The sequence below is a fragment of the Calonectris borealis genome, chromosome 23 (assembly GCF_964195595.1).
Source record: "Calonectris borealis chromosome 23, bCalBor7.hap1.2, whole genome shotgun sequence".
NCBI lineage: Eukaryota > Metazoa > Chordata > Aves > Procellariiformes > Procellariidae > Calonectris > Calonectris borealis.
In genome coordinates, this window is record NC_134334.1 from 6,427,383 (window position 1) to 6,449,021 (window position 21,639).

Below are 21,639 nucleotides of genomic sequence, written 5' to 3' on the forward strand. Positions count from 1 at the left end.
CCGTCGCCTGGCGATGACGCGTGGCGATGACGCGCCGCTTTGCGCCTCCGGGGGGAGGATGCCGCGGGGGTAACATGGCGGCCTTACGGGAGCGGTGGTGAAGGTGAGCGGTGGGGCGGTGCCTGGCGATAGGGGAGGTGGGAGCCGCTGGGGGCCGGGCCGGGCTCTCGGGGGTCGCCTCCCGGGCGGCAGGGGCAGGGCAGGGCAGGGCGGGGAGGGGAGGACCCGCCGGAGCAGGGGTGCGCGCCGCCCTGTGGGGGCGGGAGAGGGGCGCTTCCCGCCTTTGCCTCGCGCCCGGCCCGCCTGCCCCCTGAGGTCTGAGGAGAAGGCGACGGCGGCCGCCCGGAGCATCTGCCCAGTGCATCCCCCGGGCACTGGGATGGCGGGGGAGCAGAGCCTGGCCGACCAGGGAGCTCGGCAGCCTGTGTCCCTCATCCCCTCGTCCCTCTGCCGCAGGGACGGGCACAGGCTGGACTCGGCGTCACTGAAAGAGCTGCGGGACGGAGTCTGGCCAGGGCGAGGGAGAAGGCAGGAAGACTGCAGTCGTTCACGTTCGAGAGGGACTCTTGCTGACCATGCCTGACTTGTGAAAACGTAACTCATCCTGAAAGTAAGCGGAGGATGGGGAGAAGTGATCGCTGAGGGTTTGTTGGAAGGGAGAAGGAAAGATGAATTTTTTTATTTCTGATATATGAGTAATTTCCAATTGTGGAAAGCGGAACAATTTCTCTGTGAAAGAAAGAAGGTTGTTTTTAAAATGTGTATTTATCTAGGTCTTGGTAGGATGCTTAGTTGGATAGCCGTTAGCACTTGGTGAGCCACCTTTATTTACTGGATTTTTCCCTGTAGCGCAATGTCCCTGTTGTTTACTCGTTCCAAGTCAATAGTTGCAGTGAAGAAGGATAAAAGACACATGGCTGAGGTAAATGCTTCTCCGCTTAAACATTTTGTCACTGCAAAGAAGAAAATCAATGGTATCTTTGAACAGTTGGCTGCATACATCAATGAGAGCTCCTCGTTCCTGGAAGGTAAGCTGAATTCTTCAACTACAAGTGTGTAACAGTGCTTCGCCCACATACAAATACCCCAAACACACACCAAAAAACCCTCACAGTTAAATGGCGCTGCTAGACCTGTGCTTATTTATATATGCATGTCTGTTTATATATCAATATTGATAAGAAGAACAGAAAATTATTTTATTGAATTTGGGTGGAGTTCCGGGTTCATATTTTAAAGCTGACAAGTTCACACATGTTAGGAAACTGAGCTAGTTAGTGGGCTATGCTTGGTTTTTATGTTGTTTGGGAGTTTTTTAATAAACTATACAAGACCCTCCAGGTTTTTTGCCTATAATTCTTTCAGCATTCTTACCTAGACATGTCATTGCTAGTGGCATGTAGCATATGCCAATAATTGGCTTGAACAGCTTAAGACACAGACAGAAGATTTTTTTTTTTTAAAGGTGTTGGAGTGTTTGAAGTGTTGGCTGTGTTCTGTTTAAGGCAGTCCTGAGGATGAGAATGGTTATTAGATCCGTAAAAGAGACCAGACGATAAACGCTGATGCAAAATTGCCTCAGGGTGTAATTGCATGTGTCAAGATTACCCACGCGGTCTTTGGGACACAGATAAACATTTAGTTATGTGTGTTACATCATGAAGAGGTGTTTCGCCCAGTACAGAGACAGATGGCTTCTGGAATTCAGAGACATGATGTATTTTGATTTTAGAAACGCACAAGAATATAGAGCTTGATCCTGTCACCACAGAAGAGCAGGTACTGGAAGTCAAAGGCTACCTGTCAAAAGTCAGTGGTATTAGTGAGGTGTTGGCAAGACGACACATGAAAGTTGCTTTTTTTGGAAGGTGAGTCATGTACTTACGTTGCCGACGTTCCCCACTCAGTAAAACAACTGGCATCTTTAGGATTGTAGCCAGTAACAAATATTTATAGAAACAGTAGTGCTCCAGCTTTTGCTTGTAATGTGCATGGCCCTTGTAAATGGGAAACTAGTCCTCTTGTAAATGGGAAACAAATATTGTAGCACATAATTCTTTGATTTGGAAGAATTCTTAAAATAAGAAAATAGAAAAGTCTTTTTGTAAGTTGCTTATGGCACCTAAATTGTTAATGCTTCTGATACTGCTTGGGTTTAGAGAACTTGCTTTCTGTAATATCAAAATGAGTATACCTGAATCTCAGAAGCGTAGCTATACCATTCTTTAATCTGACTTCAGGACAAGCAATGGGAAAAGCACTGTGATAAATGCTATGCTATGGGACAAAGTCCTTCCTTCAGGAATTGGTCACACCACTAATTGTTTCCTGCGTGTAGAAGGGACGGATGGACATGAAGCTTTCCTGCTTACTGAAGGCTCAGAGGAAAAGAAGAGTGTTAAGGTACAATTTCCTCAAGCATAAGATAAAGGGGAAGAGCTCTTCAGAAGTGCCAGAAAAGGGAAGGAACAAGAAAATTAAAGCACTGTGAATAAATTTCACAGTTAAGGATTTTAATCGTTAAAGGAATAGAGATGAAGAACAGTTTTTTGTTAGATGTAGGAAGGGAGGAATGGAAAAAGTTACAGGATGGAACTTGTTCATTTTATGAAAAAGATGCTATGTTGTATTTGTTAGTAATAGCAGGGAACCAAAATGGTGACTCAGGAAGTTCTGAGCTCTGTATGACTGACAGAAGGCACAGACTTCCTGATAGTTCCTCAGTAGCCTTTCTTGACAGGAGAATTTCTCATAAACACTTACTAGGCGGTTGCCTTTTGACTAGGAGACTCAAGCAAGGTTTATGTGGAAAACCTTCCAGGGAGAAAGTGATTTGGAGTTGGGTTTTATCTTAAATTGTCTGTGAACAACCCTGAAGGGGAAATAATTGTGTTAATGGGTCTGGGCATACAGAAATATTATAAATTATCCATCTTTTTAATAGACAGTAAACCAGCTGGCTCATGCCCTTCATCAAGATGAACTTCTCAATGCTGGCAGCCTAGTCAGCGTAATGTGGCCCAATTCCAAATGTCCTCTCTTAAAGGATGACCTGGTGCTGATGGACAGGTGAGAAATATCTTTCTTTCCTTTCCTGCTTATCACAGATTAATTACAGAAATGTCTTCAAATACCAATTTAACAAACATCAAGGAAATTGACCCTGTTCTAATGACAGTGACTGAAGTCCTTTGCTGTAGTTAGCAGTCAGAGTTTCTCTTGATTGCTACTTCCTTTTAGTCTGTACTCTGTCTCATCTCAGGATAGTGTAGCTCGGACATGGGAAATTAATGCCCTGAAAAGCTGAAACACATTTCTTATTAACTTTTTTAATTTTATTTTTGCTGTTTCCACAGCATAGTAATGTCTCTTTTCTTTTTATTGCTAGCCCTGGCATTGATGTAACCACAGAGCTGGACAGTTGGATTGACAAATTCTGTCTAGATGCTGATGTATTTGTCCTGGTGGCAAATTCTGAATCAACATTGATGCAAACTGTATGTTCAAGTCCACTTGTTCAGTGAATTTGGCTAAAAGTTAAAAAATTTTGATGTATTAATCTTAAGAGGTTTTGTTCCGTTTTGCTTAGGAGAAACAGTTCTTTCACAAGGTGAATGAACGTCTGTCTCGACCCAATATATTTATTTTAAATAACCGCTGGGATGCATCTGCCTCTGAACCAGAATACATGGAAGAGGTTTGTCATGTGTTTAAATTCCTTCTTTTTGCATGGGTAGTAAGGAGTCCATTTTGACTCTGGTCCTTGCAGGTAGAATCATAAAGTGTTGTATGTGATTGGATTTTTATTACCATAGTGTGGAGACTAGAGGGAGTATAGACTAGTGATCAGGACATGACTCCTGAAATTTCTGAGCTGGAAATCGAGAGCTTCACAGGAGCCTTTTGAAGTTAGATCACTTAGATAACCTCTGGAATATTCCATAAAACAGCAAAGTTTTTTCCTTACTGTTTTGCATTGGTAGCTTAGACCAGCAGAGGGCATCTGGGTGCCTGGTCTAACCTTTAAGAGATGGCGCGTAAAGTGGATTTAACTGCATGTGGGGTTTATCCTGTTTATCCCTCAGGTGCGTCGACAGCACATGGAGCGGTGTACCAGTTTCCTGGTAGATGAGCTGGGTGTGGTGGATCGAGCCCAGGCAGGGGATCGAATTTTCTTTGTGTCAGCAAAAGAAGTGCTGAATGCCAGGATTCAAAGGGCTCAAGGGATGCCAGAAGGAGGTGAGGAAGGCTAACAGAAACTTCCCATTTTCTTATAGGGAAGAAAATGGAGAACATATTGTTCCAGACAATGGATAAAATTGGGGTGGGTCAGATTATTAATAGAGCAGTCAAAAAGAAAGAGGTGACTTAGCAGCACTTTTGCATTGGCTTCAAGGTAAAGCAGGAGCATTTCCTGATGTCCAACATCTGATTGCTTTCTCAAAACTTAAGGGGTTGTTTTGTACTTTCCTTCTCTCAGGTGGAGCATTGGCAGATGGATTTCAAGTAAGAATGTTTGAGTTTCAGAACTTTGAGAGAAGATTTGAGGTGAGTGTTATGTGTGCTAACCTTCTGTTTAGATTTTACTCCTGAAAGGCTGAGGACTAGAGTTTATAAACATGGAGTGGGACCACATTTTGGAAATAGATGAAAGAGGAAGGACAAGTTGTGTTAGTGTGCTTCTGCCTGCTGCTAATCTTGGCTGCCTTTTGTATACAGGAATGCATCTCACAGTCAGCAGTAAAAACAAAATTTGAGCAGCATACAGTGAGAGCAAAGCAGATTGCGGAAGATGTTCGTCTCATCATGGATTCTGTGCATATTGCTGCCCAGGAACAGCGGTGAGGAGAGCTGATGCTTGGTGCTTGCATAACTGAAGTGGTATTCTGGGAGAAATTTAAGGGAATATGAGCATTTAAAATGCAAAGCAGAATACAGCATGTTTGGGAGTGGGAAGGACATGTACTGGTATTCTTGCTTCTAGTGAATTGTGAAAGTATTGGGAGAAGAACCTCTTTTTTGTCTGTGCCATGTGTATGTAATGTATTGTAGATACTGACACATTTTGTTCTTGGGCAGGAGAATCTTTCTTGTTTCTGGAATTCAAATGATATTTGTAGATCCAAAGTGCATTTATCTGGCTTTTTGATGACCGCTTTTTTTTCACCAGAGTTTACTGTCTGGAAATGCGAGAGGAACGACAGGAACGTTTAGGTTTTATTGACAAACAGCTGGAGCTCCTTACTCAAGACTACAAGCGGAAAATAAAACAGATCACAGAAGAAGTGGAGAGGCAGGTAAGGAGGAGTGGCTGCAGAAAAAGAGATTGTCTGAAACAGCTACTAGCATGGTGGGAAAAATACAAAGTGCTGACAAAGGTTTGAAGTACTAAAAATGTGGGAGTTACAGATGGGAAGAGAAGAAATGCTTTCAGAAGTTGTCTTTTTTTTTTTTTCCCCCTTGAGGTAATAAAATGAAAAGTAGAATACTTGGGGGAAGCTTTCAGAGAGACTCATAGAAGATACTTTAAATAAACAGTGAGACTTTGATTAATGTTTGAATTATTCTTGCTACTATATTTCAGTCTTAAATGCTTCCTAAAATACTAAAATGTTTCAGATATGTTTCCTTATTATTTCGATCTAGAATAATGTCAGTCGTCTTACTGTCAATAATAACATGCCATTTTTACTATTATGTATATACAGAAAAGGCCTATTCATTTTTCACAAGTCTTATATTGCCTCAATCTTTTTCTGTCTACATTGTTATACAGAGGGTAGATCTACATACTTCTCAGCTATCTTCTTTGTTTGGAAGTCACCAATATTGCATTTTGCAGTTGGCAGATGGCCAACAACGGCCGCATGGTGCTTAGAGTTCAGTAGTGCTTACTAAGAAATGCATGTCTTCAGTGGTGGTTTTCCGTCTCTCCCTAGGACAGAATATATAGAAACTCTGTTCCGTGCTGTTTCTCTAGGTGTCAAATGCAATGGCAGAAGAAATCAGACGGCTTTCAGTGTTGGTAGATGAATACCAAGCAGACTTCCATCCATCTCAAGTAGTTCTTAAAGTTTATAAGAGTGTAAGTGATGTTTGCTTCTTACAGATTGCTTAAGCAATTTAAAGAGGCCTTGTTTTGCTCTGAGTCAGTAATTATGCCAGCTCTTAATGCTTAACATTCTTCCAACTAGGATATGAACTAAGCTTTTCATATTGTGAAAAATCTTTTGTTAGAATGTGTCTTGCATTTGGATAGCTTCTGTAAAAAGTGAACATCTTAAAAAAAAAAAACAAAAACAAAAACAAACCAAAAAGTTTAATAATCTCAGTCATAAATTGATACACATATGATGTATCACATTGTATAGATCAAACAGAACTTTTCCTGTACTGCAGAGTACATGTGAGATTTCTTGATTTGCTTTTTCCTCTCCTTCACTGAAGAATGGGGAAAAAAATGAAACTAAGGTTAGAACAGTACGTAGGCAGAATGCGTGGCCCTGTTCTGGGAAGATTATTTTAACTGGCAAGCTCTAGCACCTGCAGCCTGTATCTTACCTATGTTTATTTTAAGTTTAATAACCCTTTCTTTGTTTGTCAGGAGCTGCATAAACACATCGAGGAAGGCCTGGGCCGTAACATGTCAGATCGTTGCTCCAATGCAATCACAGCTTCCCTGCAGACAATGCAGCAAGAAATGATAGGTCAGTTCAGCAGGCAATATTTCCCTTTCTTTTTCCTTTAACTGTAATGCAAAATAACTAGGTAGATGTTCTGGGTTTCTCTTTAATCTGATGGCTGATGTGCAGCTGTCATCATCTTAGTTTCCATCTTGATTAGCAATGCTGTTGTGTAGGAGCTTTTTCCACTCTGTGTCTGATCTTGTGCAATGATTTCCTAATGAATACATAACAATCAGCTTAATTCTTCATGACAGAGCGGAACTGTGACTTTGGAAACTTGAGAAATTCTCAGACCAAGATCCTAATGAAATGTGAATGACTTGTAACTAGGTGCCTCTCCGCATATAAGCGTTAATGGGAGTATGGTGCCTAAACACTTCTAGAACTGGCCTTCAGATTCTGCTTTCCAAGCTATTGCTAAACTGTAAACTTCACCAGCTGCCTGTAAGGATTTGAGAGGGTCCGTGGAAAGATTTCTTTCTGAGTTGATCTGAAGAATTAAGAGTTGAACAGTAATTCATGATGTATCTCTCGCTTTGCAACATGCTTGGCTTTAGGAAATTTAAGATACTAAGAAAAACATCTGTGGAAGATGGAACAACCCATAACCACCCTGATTACAGAATACAAGTCTAGTTAATTCTTGTGAACTCAATAGCCATTATTTGAATGTTTTTATTGTCTCTGTGTGCAGATGGTTTAAAACCCCTTCTCCCAGTCTCTCTGCGGGGCCAAATAGACATGTTAATTCCCCGTCAGTGCTTCATGCTCAGCTATGATCTGAACTGTGACAAGCTTTGTGCCGACTTCCAAGAGGACATAGAATTCCATTTCTCTCTTGGATGGACAATGCTGGTGAACAGGTTTTTGGGTCCAAAGAATGGTCGTCGGGCCTTGATGGGCTATAATGACCAGGTAAGATACCTCGTTGAGTGGTCAGGGGTAGATGTGGCTGCTGAAGTCTTTTTGGTGGGAAGGGCAGTGGCCTGCCTTCTCTTATTCTGTATTTTGTTTTTGTTTTGTGATGTCACTGCTTTTCTAATTAGGTTCAACGCCCTTTAACACCAGCAAATCCCAGTCTGCCTCCTTTGCCTCAGGGCTCTATGACCCAGGAAGAGCTCATGGTGTCGATGGTGACTGGATTGGCCTCATTAACTTCCCGAACTTCCATGGGGATCATCGTGGTTGGTGGCGTGGTGCGTTGGTAATCTGAGCAGCATTTATATAAATAACGTTGGAGCACTGCCCTGAAAAGTGTTTGCACTGCTGAGTCCTGTAGATATTTGCTATTCAGCGATAGTGAAATACTTTCTCCTTTGATCTTCCAAGATATTGAGCTTATTTTGCATAATAGTTAGGTTTGGAGCCAGAGTTGTTGTGAAGATAACCCTTCAAAGTATGTTATAAAAGCATTAAATAGTCTCTGATTCTTTTGTGAGAATAAAAGAAAATTTGGTATTTTTCTTTTCCCATTTACAGAAGAATCAGGACAGAAATATCTACCAAAAGCCTCTGATCGTGTGCATCTTCCTTCCTGGAAAGGGAAGAGCGCACTTAATTTTAGCCACTATGCCTAATTTATTTCAGAGAAAATCAGCACTTCCTGCTTTTCTGTCTTTTGAAAATAACAAATGTTTTGAATCTCAAATCTCCCCAAACTGTGGAGGCTTAAGAGATCTAACTGAAGTTGCATGGTAACTCTAGTTCCTGTTGCGGGAAGAATCTAATTCTGTAGTGCCAGTTCCACACCTGCATGCTATTCTAGTGTCACAGTGTCTAGGGGTGGATGATTTCTCAGTGAGGAGATAGTTGCTTAAAAATGTCTTTTACTTCAGAAACAGGGGTTCTGTGAACCAGACAAAGTTTGTTTGCGCTTGCAGATGTAATTGAAATGTGCTGGAAAGGTTAACCCATACAGAACCCCAATAGTTTAGGTTAGGTATTTTTATTTTGTAGACTGGACATCGGTAGTAAGCTGTCTGACCAATGAAACCACTTGCAAGTCAGGGTTATCTATCCAGCTTCTTTCCATGTGCCTACAATGTAAGTGCAATGCTCTGTGTGCCATTGTTAGGAGTTAGCATCATTCCTAGATGATGATCGTGGAATTTGTTTTTCCCTGTGCTTTTTTTAGGTCTGGAAGGCTGTGGGTTGGAGACTGATTGCTCTCTCTTTTGGCCTTTACGGGCTCCTTTATGTATATGAGCGCCTCACCTGGACCACAAAAGCAAAAGAGAGAGCTTTCAAACGGCAATTTGTAGAGTATGCTGGTGAGAAATTGCAGCTCATCGTCAGTTATACGGGTTCTAATTGCAGCCACCAAGTCCAACAGTGAGTTGCATATATTCAGCTAATACCTTATCTAAATTCTGTTGTTTGGGGTTTTTGTTAATGATATTTCTTGTTAAAACAAAGTAAGTCTGCATATTGAATTGCAGATTTAAAAATGTGTCATGATACATGTGTGTTAAAAGAATATTATGGTTTTTTTGAATCACCGATGTAGTATTTGGGTGCTGTTAAGCATTATTCTTAATGTGCTTCTGTCTCTTAAATCAAGTTGTTCTGATGCTCTAGCATATTATTGTGCAGAAGTGGAAAGATGAACATCTGAGTCACTATCATCATCACTATACGTCAAAGGGATTTATTCCTTGAATTTGCTGCTTGATCTTACTTTTCGTCATATCCAACTATTCTCCTTGTTTCATAGAGAGCTTGCTGGAACGTTTGCTCATTTGTGTCAGCAAGTGGATGTCACACGGGAGAATCTTGAGCAGGAAATTTCTGCCATGAATAAAAAAATCGAAGTTCTGGATTCACTGCAGAGCAAAGCAAAACTGCTCAGGTGAGATTTTATTATCCCGTATACACAGACATTTGCATACAACTGTTTTTCATGTGATTGCCCCAAGATGTTGAGATTAGGGTGTATCTTTGAGTGCAGTCCTTCTTCTGTCAGTGTTTGATGTGCAGACATCAGTGTCTTTCCCTACCAAGTTGTGTTCTCTTTCACTATGTACTTTCCCATGTACTGTCGACAGTCATTTAAATCTTCTGTCTCACAGAACACCTTTTCCTTCTTGTTTTTGGTTTGTTTGGAATTACAGTTCCTTTCCATTTATCAAAACATACAGTCCTCTACTCCTACAAACTCCTTCAGGCTATTATAAAATTATGCAAAAAGTCTCACCCTCGCCTTTGTACACAGTTGTCTGATGTTTTTCTTCACCGTGCAAAGGCTGTCGGGAAGAATTTTTCAAACATTCCGTATCTGTACAATAAGATCGATGGCAAGTTGTGACCAAGATCTCAGTTTGAACCTCAAAGCCCTAGGGGCTGTTAGCAGGCACGTGTTCCTGACCTGAGGAAGGGCAAGGAATGGTAGCAGGATTTTGGAATGAACCTCTGGCACTCCTCTCCATGCCTTGCTGTTTACTCATTTTAGTCATGCTTCTTTCAGGTTGGCTTGAGAAGAACTGTTTTATTCACCTAATGGAGACTTTCTGTCCTTGCAGGAATAAAGCGGGTTGGCTTGACAGTGAACTCAACATGTTCACACATCAGTACCTGCAGCAAAGCAGATAGTGTGGGAAGAAGAGAAAACCAACACTGTTTCCCTTCAGTGCTCTCTTAATTACTGCAGAGAACATGGTGGGTGATGGAATTCCCTAAAGGGAATGAGCAAAAGCCTATTGCTATGTTTCCAGTTGCTGTGTGAACAATAGGATTCTGCTTCCCCGTTTTGTGTCCCACCTCTAAACACTAGCTGTTTATAACTCTTCTTTTTCCTTCTTGTGAGACCAGACTACTTCAGAAGGAATGTGTGCTTCATACATTTACAGGGGGCTTTTTAAAGCAAAATCAAGTACAGTAACAAATTTAAAACAAACAAACATTTATCAGGTTAAAAGTTATTCTGACACGTCTTCATGGAGTCATTCATTTTACTATGTGAAGATAGAACTTTTGACTTCTAAGCCCCAAGTTTATGTATGTGTGACAAGCAGCTGTTTGTTTAAACACAGATCCCATGCACACAGACGTAATGATGGTTTCGCGATGCATTTATAAGCCCACACAGGCCTGTTTCCTAGGTTAATATTCCGTTATTATAGAACATGACAGAATCACTGTGTCCCTTCATAGAAAGGTTTATTACTGTCAGTATGTTTAAACCTATGAAAAAACCCAGTTTTCTTCTAGAGCAAGAGGGACTAAGATTTTGCTTTGGTAAACTTACTGTCTTTGGAGTTAGTTTCTTCCTCTTAAGAGCTCTTTAATAATGCAGTCTGGCCCATTTCACATCATGGACAAATAGTTTGCAAAGACATGGCTAGCTCCTGTGAAGGAGGTAGTGCTGATAATTTGGCAGCTTGTTGAGGAAGAAAAATAGGAAAGAAAAGCCAGTTGACAGAATGTAGTGAACTGCCTTATGAGATAAGTTGATGAATGTGAGGTGTTTTTTGGAAATGCGCAGCGGTGTTTCTGGAAGCAGGCCTTCTGAATTCCATTACCATTATTTGGCCACAAGAGCAGCATGTGGATTACAAGCTGTAAGAGATTTTGCTTCATATAGAGTTCCCATGCAGTAATATGATTTGATGTTTCTCTTCTGATAGAAGTATGAGAATGAGCTGGCAAGTGCAGCTCCTCTGGGGCGGGGGGGAGACCTGTCCCTTGTATTTCATGCCAGGGCAAGAATGGGTTAAGGCAACTTATTTTTTAAAGATGTTCTTTATTTGCAAATAGATCAAATTAATCATTAAGTTTTGCCCTGAAGCAATTTTGAATTTGAAGTATAAGATTTGGGAATAGTAAAGACTTGAGTCTCTTCCTGTTGGAATTGGTAGAGGAGAAATTCCCACTGATTTCAGTAGTACCAGAATTAAGTTCCTATGTTACAAATTTTCTTTTCCACTTGGTGGGTCAGTATTTTGCCACGTGTTGGGTATAACCTTTCTGTTCCCCACAAAATGTCTGAGGAATCCAGTATCAGATCTTGTAGTTCTGAGGTTAGTGACAACCTAAATCTGTTCAGCATCAAACTTTAGAGAACACGGGCTATCTTTGAGCAGGTCCCAGCTGAATTCAGAACTACTGAGAGTGTTTCTTTTTTTCTTATTGACAATGAAACTTTTCACTTGAAAATGGTATCAGCCAGCCTTGGGATTTCTTGTTCATGCTCAGGTGTGAATATATGTGCCTGTGACAAGTGCCCTGTTTCGTGTGTTGCGAAAGTTCCAGAAAGAAGCTGGCTGATACTTGAGGGAGTAAAAACAGTGAAATGTCAGTAAGTATTTTAGGCTGTTCTAAGATTTGCAGTAAGACTTGAAGTACCTTGATCATGTAGGAGCTGGCAGTGAGACTCTTGTGTCCCTGGAATGCAGGAAGAAAACAAACCTTTCACTTCCAGTAGACAGCTTTGAATCCAACCCAAACTGAAAAGCCATTTTCATCAGAGGGCTTCTATGGCGGTTTCCTCAGGCAACCACCAGGACATAAACTTGGCTTGGATCAAATCTGAGAATGAGTAAGAAAGAAATTTGAGTCCTTGCCTCTGGAAATGTGTCCTCTAGGCTTGTGGTGAAGTATACTGGAGTAAGTGGAATCAACCACTGTTACTCTGCTGCAGGTATTATGTGAATAAATTCGGATCTCTAATCTCTCAAGCTGTCACATACACCTTTATAATAGGCTATGTACTATGCTATTGAGTTAAAATACTAAGCACATCCCTGATACACCAGGAAATTGTCAATTCCAGGTAGAGGGAGATGATGGTGTACTACTGCTCAGCAGCTCTAGGCTACCTGAAATGCTGACCTTGCTTTTGAAGATGGGTGCTGTTAGCATCTCTTCAGCAGGCCTTTAGGGGAAATCTGATAAATGATCTGATCTTTAAGCCAGTTTCTGATCTGTAAAGGGAAAGAGATTGATGGGTTCTTAGAATCTGGTGTCTTGCCAATGTGTGTTTCTGACACTGTTCAGATTTTGGTGATGTAAGCATTCTCCCTGTAGTGCTGAAACCTAACCTATAGAGCGGGGTAAAGGACGGCCTGAATTTTTTAAGAAGCAAAACTGCTAACATGGGAGAGAAGAAATTTTTAAGTATGTGCGTAACCCTTGTCCCTAGAAGCCCGAGTGATCGAGAATCAAGCTTTTAACAGAAAGGCCTAAGAGCTGGATTCCTCTTAGACAAAATACAGCTGTACTTCTTTAATTCAGAGTGGTGGAAGAATGAACACTATCAGCAAAAGAGGCTGTTCTCTTCTGCTTTTCATAAAGAATGATAAACTAATCCTTAGAACCAGTAATTCCAAAAACAATCTTCCCGAAACTGTTATTAAAGAAGGTCAGCTAAATGCACTTTATCTTATTGCTGCTACTTATTTTTCTCATTGTGTTATGTTGATGGAACTCTTTGAAATACTCTTACCAGCGAGTTTTCTCTCTGCTGTATTTAAGGTGATAAATTTGCATGAATTATTCCTGTATCAATGCTGTAAACAATGGAAACCAAAATAAAAATGAATTGGAAAAATACTTCTCCTGTGTTCTGCGTCTCGTGATACAAAGTCTTCAAGTGTAAGTATAATATATTCAGATGATGATATGCTACCATGTTGTAGTAAATTGCGTGTTTGACAATAGTGACCTTTTATCTGCATTCTTACTATGAAAATGAACAAGGAGACCAATGATACTGAATTATCTGATAGAAGGTTTGAGAGATTCCTTCTTAAGTTACACTAAAAGCGTCGGTATTGAATCAGTGATTTCTTGAGAATATTGCAGGAAATAATGGTCAGCAAATACCGCGTTAATAGACTGAAATTGTGGTGAATCAGTATTCTCGGTTGATGGATTACATCGTGCGTGCTAGAAGAGGAGGCGGCAGATGTCCAGTGATACGTTTTCAGCTGCCTTTAGCTTCTGGGGCGCTGGGGGTACGCGGTCCGTTCAGCGTTAACGAACCCAACAGGGTGAGGTTTGGGGCCGCCTCCTGCGCTCCCCCAGCGCCCTGCCCGGCCCGCGGCTCGGGAGGGGCTCCCCCGCGGCCCAGCGCGGGCCGGGCAGGGCCGGCTGCGGCCGCCGGGCGGCGCCGCGGGCCCCGCGCATGCCGGGAGCCGCGGGGCGGGCCCGTCCGCGGCGGGCGGGAGGGCGGCCGCTCGGCTGCGGGAACGGGCTGGGCCGGGGCTGCCCTGGGGGATCCCGGCGGCGGCTGGAGCGAGGGCGGGGATCCCCCGGCCGCGGGCTCGCCTGGCGACCCGGCGGTTCGGAGCGGCGGGGTGCGGCGCAGGTGGGCCTGAAAACGCGGAGCGGGCGGGAGGGGAGCGTGGGGCGTTTGAACGTCCGCAGGCCCTGGAGCCGCTGGGCCTGGCGAGACTCGCAGGCTCCCCACGCCCAGCTCTGGAGGGAGGGTTTACCAGTTCTCGGTCGGCTGCCAGACTCGCTTCTTGAAGACGGAAGGGGAATTTTACAATGCCTAGGGCCGTCTCCCCTTCCTCATGGGCATGGGAGAGCCGAACCAGCGTGTCTGTGCAGAAACAGCTCTGGGAAGCGCTGCATAGGTGTTAGACAACTTTCTTGCAGAGATGAGAGTACTTAGTTCCTGAGACAATTGTTATTTATTTCTTCTAACTGCGAGAAGCTAAGCTCCTTTTTGCAAAGGATTCAGACTAAAGCAGTTTCATAAGCTTGAGCCCCTGGGGTTGAGCATGAAGGACTAACAGCTTCTTGTAGATTATGCTAAGAGTGGATCTCATCTGGTAAAACCCTTCCAGAAAGTCCCTTGACTAATGTTATTTTCAGAGTATTTGCTTTCCGATGAGCAATGATGAGAGGATGCTGTTAGCTTTGTCCTGTGAATACTGTGAGAACTTCTGTTTTGTTCAAATGATCTCCAATTTAGTGCCTCAAGACTGGTATTTCTATTTTATGTCCAGTAGTGCACACCTCACTTATTTCTTGTAACAAAAAGGTATTTTATAGTTTTTTGATTGTTAGCACTGCTCTTAGTTCCTCCCAGTGCTGTAGTACAGCATATGCATTTGATTCCTCATGTCCAGTTGCCAAGGTAGCAGACACAAAACCAAATCACATGAGCTTTGGAGAAGGGTTTAGAGATCCTTCAGAACAAAAGATCGTAGAGAAGCACATAGTTTTACTTGAGAACTTAATTGATCATTCTAGCCAAAACCAATGTGGGGTTTTGGGTTGAGAGTTTTGTTTTACTTAAAAAAAACCACTTTGTGCAAATTTAGAGGAGCTTGTGGTGTTGTAAACATGTTGAACAGTGTGACAACCTTCCAGTCAAACTAAGCTTTATTTATTTATCTATTTATTTATTTATTGACTCCTTTTTTTCCCCTCTTCTAATACCTTCTAATAAAAAGGCAGTAATGCTTAGTGATTAATGTGTGGAACTGGAATTGTCTGAGCCCTAGTCCTGAGTCATAATTGAGCCTTTTGCAATCTTCCTGCCTGGGGAACATGGAGGACAGTTTTGACTCACTGTTTCTTTTGGATGTAGTAAATGCATTCGTATTCATTATTCATATTTTGAACTTAAGAGCATCCTGGTATTATCACAATATAAATTTTGATGCTTAAAAAGAACATTAAAGCAGAATTACATAAGGTTGTCCTAAATATCAGTCTCTGAATCAAATGTCTTTTATTTGGCTTTTTGATGTGACTTTTTTCATGTTTACTGTTTGCTCTGTAAGACTGTCTTGTCCTCTATTCAGTCAGCTACCAGTTTCTGGGTGCAAAATATTTGAGAGTACATCTGAGGGGAGAGAAGTATGCAGTGGTGCTAGTTCTTAGCATAAAGAGTTTTGAGACGGGCTGATTTCTCGGGAGCAATGATCAACGCTCCCAACGTTCCAACAGCTGTAAGTGGTTTTTATGAAAAGTCCCCTGAATGTGGTTTCTCCCAAATCTACTTCTTTGTTTAATGCTTCCATTTATGTCATTCACCCTTCCGCTGGCTTTACAGGAAAATGTTTTCATAGGATGGAGTTAGAGCACCTGAAGAGGCTGCGTCAGGCCAACCAGGACCTTCTACAAAGGCTCAGAATGAAGCAGGAAGAGATCAGAAAGAGACTTCCCAGCAAGCCACTCCTTCCAGCATCTCGTCATAATAGAACAGCCACGGAAAAATCTGTCCCCTTGCCCAAGAGAGGGGTACGTGTTGTGTCTGTGCTAGAAGTGCTGGGAAGTAAATGGGCCTTGTATGGTAGGCAGAAGCTCTGCCTATGGAGTGTGTGGTCAAGGAGACATATGGACATGGAGGAGCTGGCAGAAAGTGGAATATGGAGTCTGTTAGAAAAGTAGCTAGACTTTTGTTTATTGTTTATCCTGTGGTCTCAAATATGCTCTCCTTGCAAAGGGTTCATAGATCAGTTCCTGCTTAAGAAATGTAGGTTTCTTTAGCTAAGATAGGAATGAACATTGTGGAACATAATCTTTTTATTTCTTCTGAGCACAAAGGCTGAAAGTTTACCAGTTCCTGAAATTGGGAAAAACTGCATTTAGCTGGAAGCAGACCCGTTTCTTATCTTCTCCAAACACTTAATAATGTCTCATGAATACTATAAGGATTTTGCTTTTTTCCCCACAGGAATTTAAAGAGGTGAGCAGACTAGAATGAGAGGTTGATTTTCTCTTACTGAGTGAAATGTCCTGATGAGAGCTATTTGTAATCTGAATGATGCCATGTGGTGTGAGAGTCTCTGTCCTTACAGAAGGAAAACCAGGTCGATGCTGCGAAGTCTACAGCTGACCCTGCAATGTTGGTGTCTGTGGAACGCGGAGCTTACGCAGCCAGAGCAGCCCTCTGTTCATCTCTTAAACACAGCAGCAATGACAGAGGGGTACAGCAACAACGAGCGAAGATGCAAGAAGCAGTATGTTTGAATTCCAGCTTTCCTGGGAAAAAGAAGAATGTTATGCCAGTGTCTGCAATCGTTACGTGTGGCAGAGAAACCTCCGGAGTGGATAGAGATGGCCATGCTCGAGGAAGTCCAGAGAAAGAATGCTTCCTTCTGGGACACGGAGAAAACGGAAAACAGTCCACTCTGCTACATGGTTTCCATGAGAAAAAACAGCTTAAGGGTCATCTGGACCCATCACTGAGCAGCACACAAAGTGAAGAGACCAGCAAGCAGCATGTAGTCATTAGAGAGCCCATAATCCGTAAATCAATCTTGCTGACATCTCAGTCCAAAGAGTTGAAGGTGAATGGTGAAACCAATGCTTTGCTTATTTTCATAAGAAGGTTGGGGAGAAAGAGCCAGGAGAACATTACTTGCCCTGTTCCCACTGTGTGAATTGGAAGTTGGGGTCAAAACTGTTCACAGCCTTAGCAGCCAGGGGCTGTTGGCAGTTTGTTCAGCCCCTGCTTTCCCTAGGCCTTGAACCAAAGACCAGAAAACTGTTAGCACGTGACTGTGAGACTCCTTTGCATATGTGGTTCATATGCTCAGGGAGAACAGCCTGGTGCAGCGCTGCTGCTACATAGCTTGTTTCCTGAAGCATGAAGGGCAGGCTAGTGCCGTCATCATCCTCCAAGGCAGCACAGGTGGCCTGACGTTTGGGGGTGTGTGATGCAGGGAAGTCAGCATTTTGTTTAAGGCCCTGAAAAATACTGCCTTAGCCTGGGCAAGTCCCCTGCGGCCTCTTTCTGTTTTATGAATTGAGAAGACAAAGGACTGGTGAGCAAATCACTGGTAGAAGCGTAGGCAGAATCCAGCCTCAAACTAAGCCACAGCTGTCCCATTTGAGTAGCTGCCAGTTATCTCCTAAGCGGTACCTTTGAATGTCCTGCTAGATGTATAGGAAGTTTTTATGAATTGTTTTCTTCCCAGAAGGAAGCTGGTCATGTGACTTTTCTGTCTGACCCTGAAGAATATACCATACCTGTGAGCAGCTGGTCCGTGCGTCCTTTCCTGGGCTATGACTGGATTGCAGGTGAACCCTAAACCTGAAGCAAAGCTCTCAGCATGATGTGGTAATATGAAGAGTTAAAACACAGTTTACAACCCCTTTAAATTGAGGTGTGACAGAACTGCAGACCTAGAGCCCACGTAGCAGGTCTCAGCAGGGGAGCTGCAGTTTTGTCAGAAGCCATTCCCTGTCCAGGCCAGAGGAGAGCTGTGCTTCCCTGGAACGGTGAAGTGGCAGTGGTATGGGAATCCAGGCAGCAAATGGCAAAGCTGAGTGGGGTCAGAGGGGATACCAAGTAACAGAAATGAATGAATGCAATAAAGGACCCAAACAGTAAATCTCTGGCTTGACCGTCGACGGCATGCTGTCGTGGTTTAACAGCCGCTCGCTCACCCTCCCTGCCTCTGGCGTGGGATGGGGGAGAGAATCGGAAGGGCAGAAGTAAGAAAACTCGTGGGTTGAGATAAGAACAGTTTAATACTTGAAATAAAATAATAATAATAAAAATAATAATAATAAATTGTAATGAAGATGAAAACAACGAGAGAGAGGGAGAGGAACAAAACCCAGGAAAAACAAGGAAGCAACCACTCACCACGCGCTGACCGATGCCCAGCCAGTCCCCGAGCAGTGATCGCCGCCCCCCAGCCAACTTCCCCCAGTTTATATACTAAGTATGATGTCATATGGTATGGAATATCCCTTTGGCCAGTTTGGATCAGATGTCTTGGCTGTGCCCCCTCTTCTTGTGCACCTGGAAGAGCATGGGAAGCTGAAAAGTCCTTGACTTAGTATAAACACTACTTAGCAACAACTAAAACAGTGTGTAATCAATATTATTCTCATACTAAATCCAAACCACAACACTATATCAACTACTAAGAAGAAAGCTTCCCAGCTGAAACCAAGACACATGCTCTTCTCATTATCCATTTTGGTGCTTCAGACCTTTGGTTGTTTAGACTGTTTTGTGTGAAACTTGCTTTGGTGCTTTCCCAAATTTGGTAAATTCTTGAACTTTTCTCTTTCCTTGGCGTTCTCAGGGTTCCTAGATACAAACTCTTCAGTAGAAGAAAAATCTGATCAATACTTTGCTGAGCTGCACGAATTCCGACAGGCCAACAAAGAAGCGTGTATTCATGAGCAGCACCTGGAGTAAGTGGGTATGGGGGAAGGGCTGAAGCAGCAACGTATCCCTTTAGAGTAATGTGAAGTATAGTCTGATTGGAGTGGGAAATTGTAAGTGGCTTTGTAGGCCTTTACCTCCCAGTCAGAAATGTATGCTTGGAAAAGTTGGGGTGTTCAGAGGGCCTGTCACTAACTGATTTGTTTGCCTGTTTCTTTAGGCCCAAGGCTCTGGATTACATAGTTCCTGAACAAGAACCAGATTTGATAACCGGTTCCCATAAGTGTAAGATCAGATTTCTTCCTAATCCAATTTCTGTGAACAAACAACTGAGCAGTCTTTGCCTGTCATTCTGAGAGTGCCCCACATCATGCAAGACAAGGAAGAATGTGGGGTTTTTAGCTGCAGTTTCTAAACCAGATTCAACTTTCTACTCCAAAGATACTTGAGTCTTCTAGGGATCCTCTCTCAATCAGTGTCATCTTATTTTGTCAGGGTTTCTTGTAATTGGCTAATGTTCTCTTTCTAAGCTGAGGAGGTTGAAGTTTTGGTTTTGCTTTTTAGGAACTTATTTGGGGATAGGAAATGTAAAAGATATTTCAGGAAAAGCAGCTCTTTCTGTAGAATGCATGTGTGGCACTGTGGTAGAACACAGCTTTGTTGACTGGGTTGAGGAACTTTCTGACAAACTAGAAATACCATGATGTTTCATTACCCTGTGGCAGGTGTTTACTGTTATCGATTAAACCAGCGCCTCTTCACTGTCCCTGTGGATTCAGAATCTGCCTGCCCCATGTGTAAGATCCCACGTACTCACCAGCCCCCGGAAGTCCTGGAAGAGCCAGCCTATGTCAGGTAGATAAGAATTATTGCTTTGTAATATGCAGAACTCAAGGAAACAATGGGGAAGAAAAAGCTGATCATGTGAGGGAGAAAACAGCGTCAAAATAGCTCTGTGGAAGGTTGCTGTTTTCAAGGCAGAGATATCTCTTGCTTAAAAACTCCCTACTGATCTTTTTCATAAGCAGAAACAGTTTTGAAGGCAGTGAGAAATGTATGTTTTGTCTGAATTGGTCCAGAATGTGAATGTACATGTTAAGTGTGTAATGCCCTAATCCAAAACTGTTTTGCTTGGTTCACTTTGGGATTAGACCCTTGGATTCTGAGTGGGGAAGGCATGCAGATTTCCTCTGCCTTGTGGAAGGTGTAGGCAATTACTTCCCTTGTGCGGTTGCAGGGTCAGCATTCCCAGATCTACGCTTATGCCTGCCTACAAATACAAAGCCCATCGCAGGAAGAGCTTTGATCCAGCAGACAATCTAGCATTACCTTCGGTAAGTTTCTGTCTTCTTGCTGATACTGATGGCAGAGCCCAGGCTGGGCATTGTTAGAGCACAAGAAGGAAAGAGAATCTGGGACTCGTCCCCCTAGCAGAGTTTCCACTAAAATTTCTGATCTGCGTCACTGAGATAGCAAGAAAAGCCATTGGTGTGTTCATACCTTTGTGTAACTGGCATAAAATATATGACATATCTCCAGATGCTTTACACTGAGGAAAAGAAAGTGCCATATGGAGCTATATACTCCTGGGGCATGATTCAGCTGACTTATTTCAGGCATTGACCTTTCAACACGATGAACCATACCTAAGAGTGCCTGTGTTTCTTTCCACAGATGTTAGATAGTCTAAAAGACAAGCTTCTGTGAAGTGTTCACAGCGTATAGGGGCCAGGCAAAATCAGTAGTGGCAAGGCTGGATTCAAAACTGATTTTGTAGAGTTGGTCCTGTATTCCAGCCACTAGGCAATGCTGCAGGCAGTATTCCTAATTAGACCTAACCCTGGCCTAGAGATTTCCAGCGAAGAGGTAGGAAGAAGCCTGGTTTTGAGGTTTAGGGAACTGGATGAGTCAGCTGAGACGGGTTCAGAGAGGTCGGGTGCTTGAGTTCATAAAGCAGGAGATTGTTTTAGAAATAATTAGCCAGTGAGAGGTGGAAGAGGGGACAGCTATGCAGTTCTGCTTCATTAGAGATTTCTTCTCTTTCCTGTTAATCATATAAAACTCCTAAAAAATTAATTAATTGCCTGCTAAAACCTCCCTGTGCAGAAGTTATTATTTAGAACTAACAGGCCACAATAGATTAAAAAGGGTAAAGCACTCTAATGCAGCATTCCCGTCTTTTCACAGCATTGCCTGGCTGGCTGGGAAAATATTATCCCTTCCAGCAACCCCACGCTCAGCAGTTTGGATCTGCGAGCTTCACTGGAAGAGAAGCCTTCCCACCATCCTCGCCTGGTAAGAATAGCCTGGTAAGAGTCCCTAGAGATGCTGTGAATTGCACAGATGGGAATTGCAATCTCGTCTCTCTAAAGGGTATGATAATCATCGATGGCTGAGCAAACGAAAATGTCTGGAAGATTATGTCCTTATCTCCACAGGGAAACATTTTCCTTTTGCTGCTGTGTGAACTAGGGTGCACAGACACAAAAAAGCAAATGGAGCTGGATAAGAGGCAAAAGCCTGTCCAGCTCACCAATCTTCATCAAAATGGGAAAAGTCACTTTGGCATTCTTTGATTAATATCCTCTTCCTTTGGATTCCAGAACTCGGTGTCCAGAGTGTCAGGAGGAACCAGAACTGACCAGCTTCTGAACCTGACCCACTTGACATGCTTCAGATTTAGCAGTGCTTCTCAGCAGCGGGAGCGAAACAAACCTGGACACTACAGAGCAACTCCAAATTTAAATCTGACTGCCTCAACTCTGTGAACCACTGACTTGATTTCCCTGGGGAAGGGTTGGGCGCAGGGTGTGGAAACAACTCTCTTTGGATAAAAATAAATCTTTGAACAGATTTTTCCTAGTTTTCGTAGTC

At 42.8% G+C, this 21,639-nt stretch overlaps 2 protein-coding genes across 9 annotated transcripts; both read left to right on the top strand.

The window, feature by feature from the left end:
• The first annotated feature begins 32 nt into the window (after positions 1 to 32).
• Positions 33 to 15,518, top strand: MFN2 (mitofusin 2). 7 transcript variants are annotated; one of them, XR_012677077.1, is made up of 20 exons: positions 34 to 103; positions 457 to 610; positions 850 to 1,028; positions 1,733 to 1,868; positions 2,241 to 2,403; positions 2,945 to 3,069; positions 3,389 to 3,497; positions 3,590 to 3,697; positions 4,086 to 4,239; positions 4,481 to 4,548; positions 4,720 to 4,841; positions 5,171 to 5,297; positions 5,981 to 6,085; positions 6,605 to 6,707; positions 7,381 to 7,601; positions 7,733 to 7,882; positions 8,821 to 9,017; positions 9,400 to 9,534; positions 10,205 to 10,340; positions 15,440 to 15,518. XR_012677077.1 is itself a non-coding variant. In XM_075172517.1 (19 exons), the coding sequence occupies exons 3-19, from the start codon at positions 854 to 856 to the stop codon at positions 10,272 to 10,274; spliced, it is 2,268 nt and encodes a 755-aa protein (XP_075028618.1). In that variant the 5' UTR covers positions 34 to 103; positions 457 to 610; positions 850 to 853; the 3' UTR covers positions 10,275 to 13,232. The 7 variants fall into 7 exon arrangements, 3 of the variants coding, with proteins under 3 accessions (XP_075028620.1, XP_075028618.1, XP_075028619.1); XR_012677076.1 differs by lacking the exon at positions 15,440 to 15,518 and adding an exon at positions 13,155 to 13,232; XM_075172517.1 differs by lacking the exon at positions 15,440 to 15,518 and having other exon boundaries at positions 10,205 to 13,232.
• Positions 13,862 to 21,627, top strand: MIIP (migration and invasion inhibitory protein). Of its 2 annotated transcripts, none has more exons than XM_075172525.1 (10): positions 13,862 to 13,989; positions 15,707 to 15,878; positions 16,439 to 16,930; positions 17,561 to 17,663; positions 18,683 to 18,794; positions 18,986 to 19,050; positions 19,491 to 19,620; positions 20,003 to 20,099; positions 20,953 to 21,074; positions 21,369 to 21,627. In XM_075172525.1, coding segments are annotated over exons 2-10 (1,293 nt in total). In that variant the 5' UTR covers positions 13,862 to 13,989; position 15,707; the 3' UTR covers positions 21,370 to 21,627. The 2 variants fall into 2 exon arrangements, with proteins under 2 accessions (XP_075028626.1, XP_075028625.1); XM_075172524.1 differs by lacking the exon at positions 13,862 to 13,989 and adding an exon at positions 15,445 to 15,586 and having other exon boundaries at positions 15,691 to 15,878; positions 20,953 to 21,060.
• Positions 21,628 to 21,639: the final 12 nt, after the last annotated feature.

Excerpts from the sequence above, each read along its gene's own strand:
- MFN2 (XM_075172517.1), top strand. The coding sequence starts at position 854 with ATGTCCCTGTTGTTTACTCGTTCCAAGTCAATAGTTGCAGTGAAGAAG. Across the intron at positions 1,869-2,240 it reads AAAGTTGCTTTTTTTGGAAG|GACAAGCAATGGGAAAAGCA; the intron begins GTGAGTCATGTA and ends ATCTGACTTCAG. Across the intron at positions 3,698-4,085 it reads AACCAGAATACATGGAAGAG|GTGCGTCGACAGCACATGGA; the intron begins GTTTGTCATGTG and ends TTTATCCCTCAG.
- MIIP (XM_075172524.1), top strand. The coding sequence starts at position 15,708 with ATGGAGTTAGAGCACCTGAAGAGGCTGCGTCAGGCCAACCAGGACCTT. Across the intron at positions 17,664-18,682 it reads GGGCTATGACTGGATTGCAG|GGTTCCTAGATACAAACTCT; the intron begins GTGAACCCTAAA and ends TGGCGTTCTCAG. Across the intron at positions 18,795-18,985 it reads ATTCATGAGCAGCACCTGGA|GCCCAAGGCTCTGGATTACA; the intron begins GTAAGTGGGTAT and ends CTGTTTCTTTAG.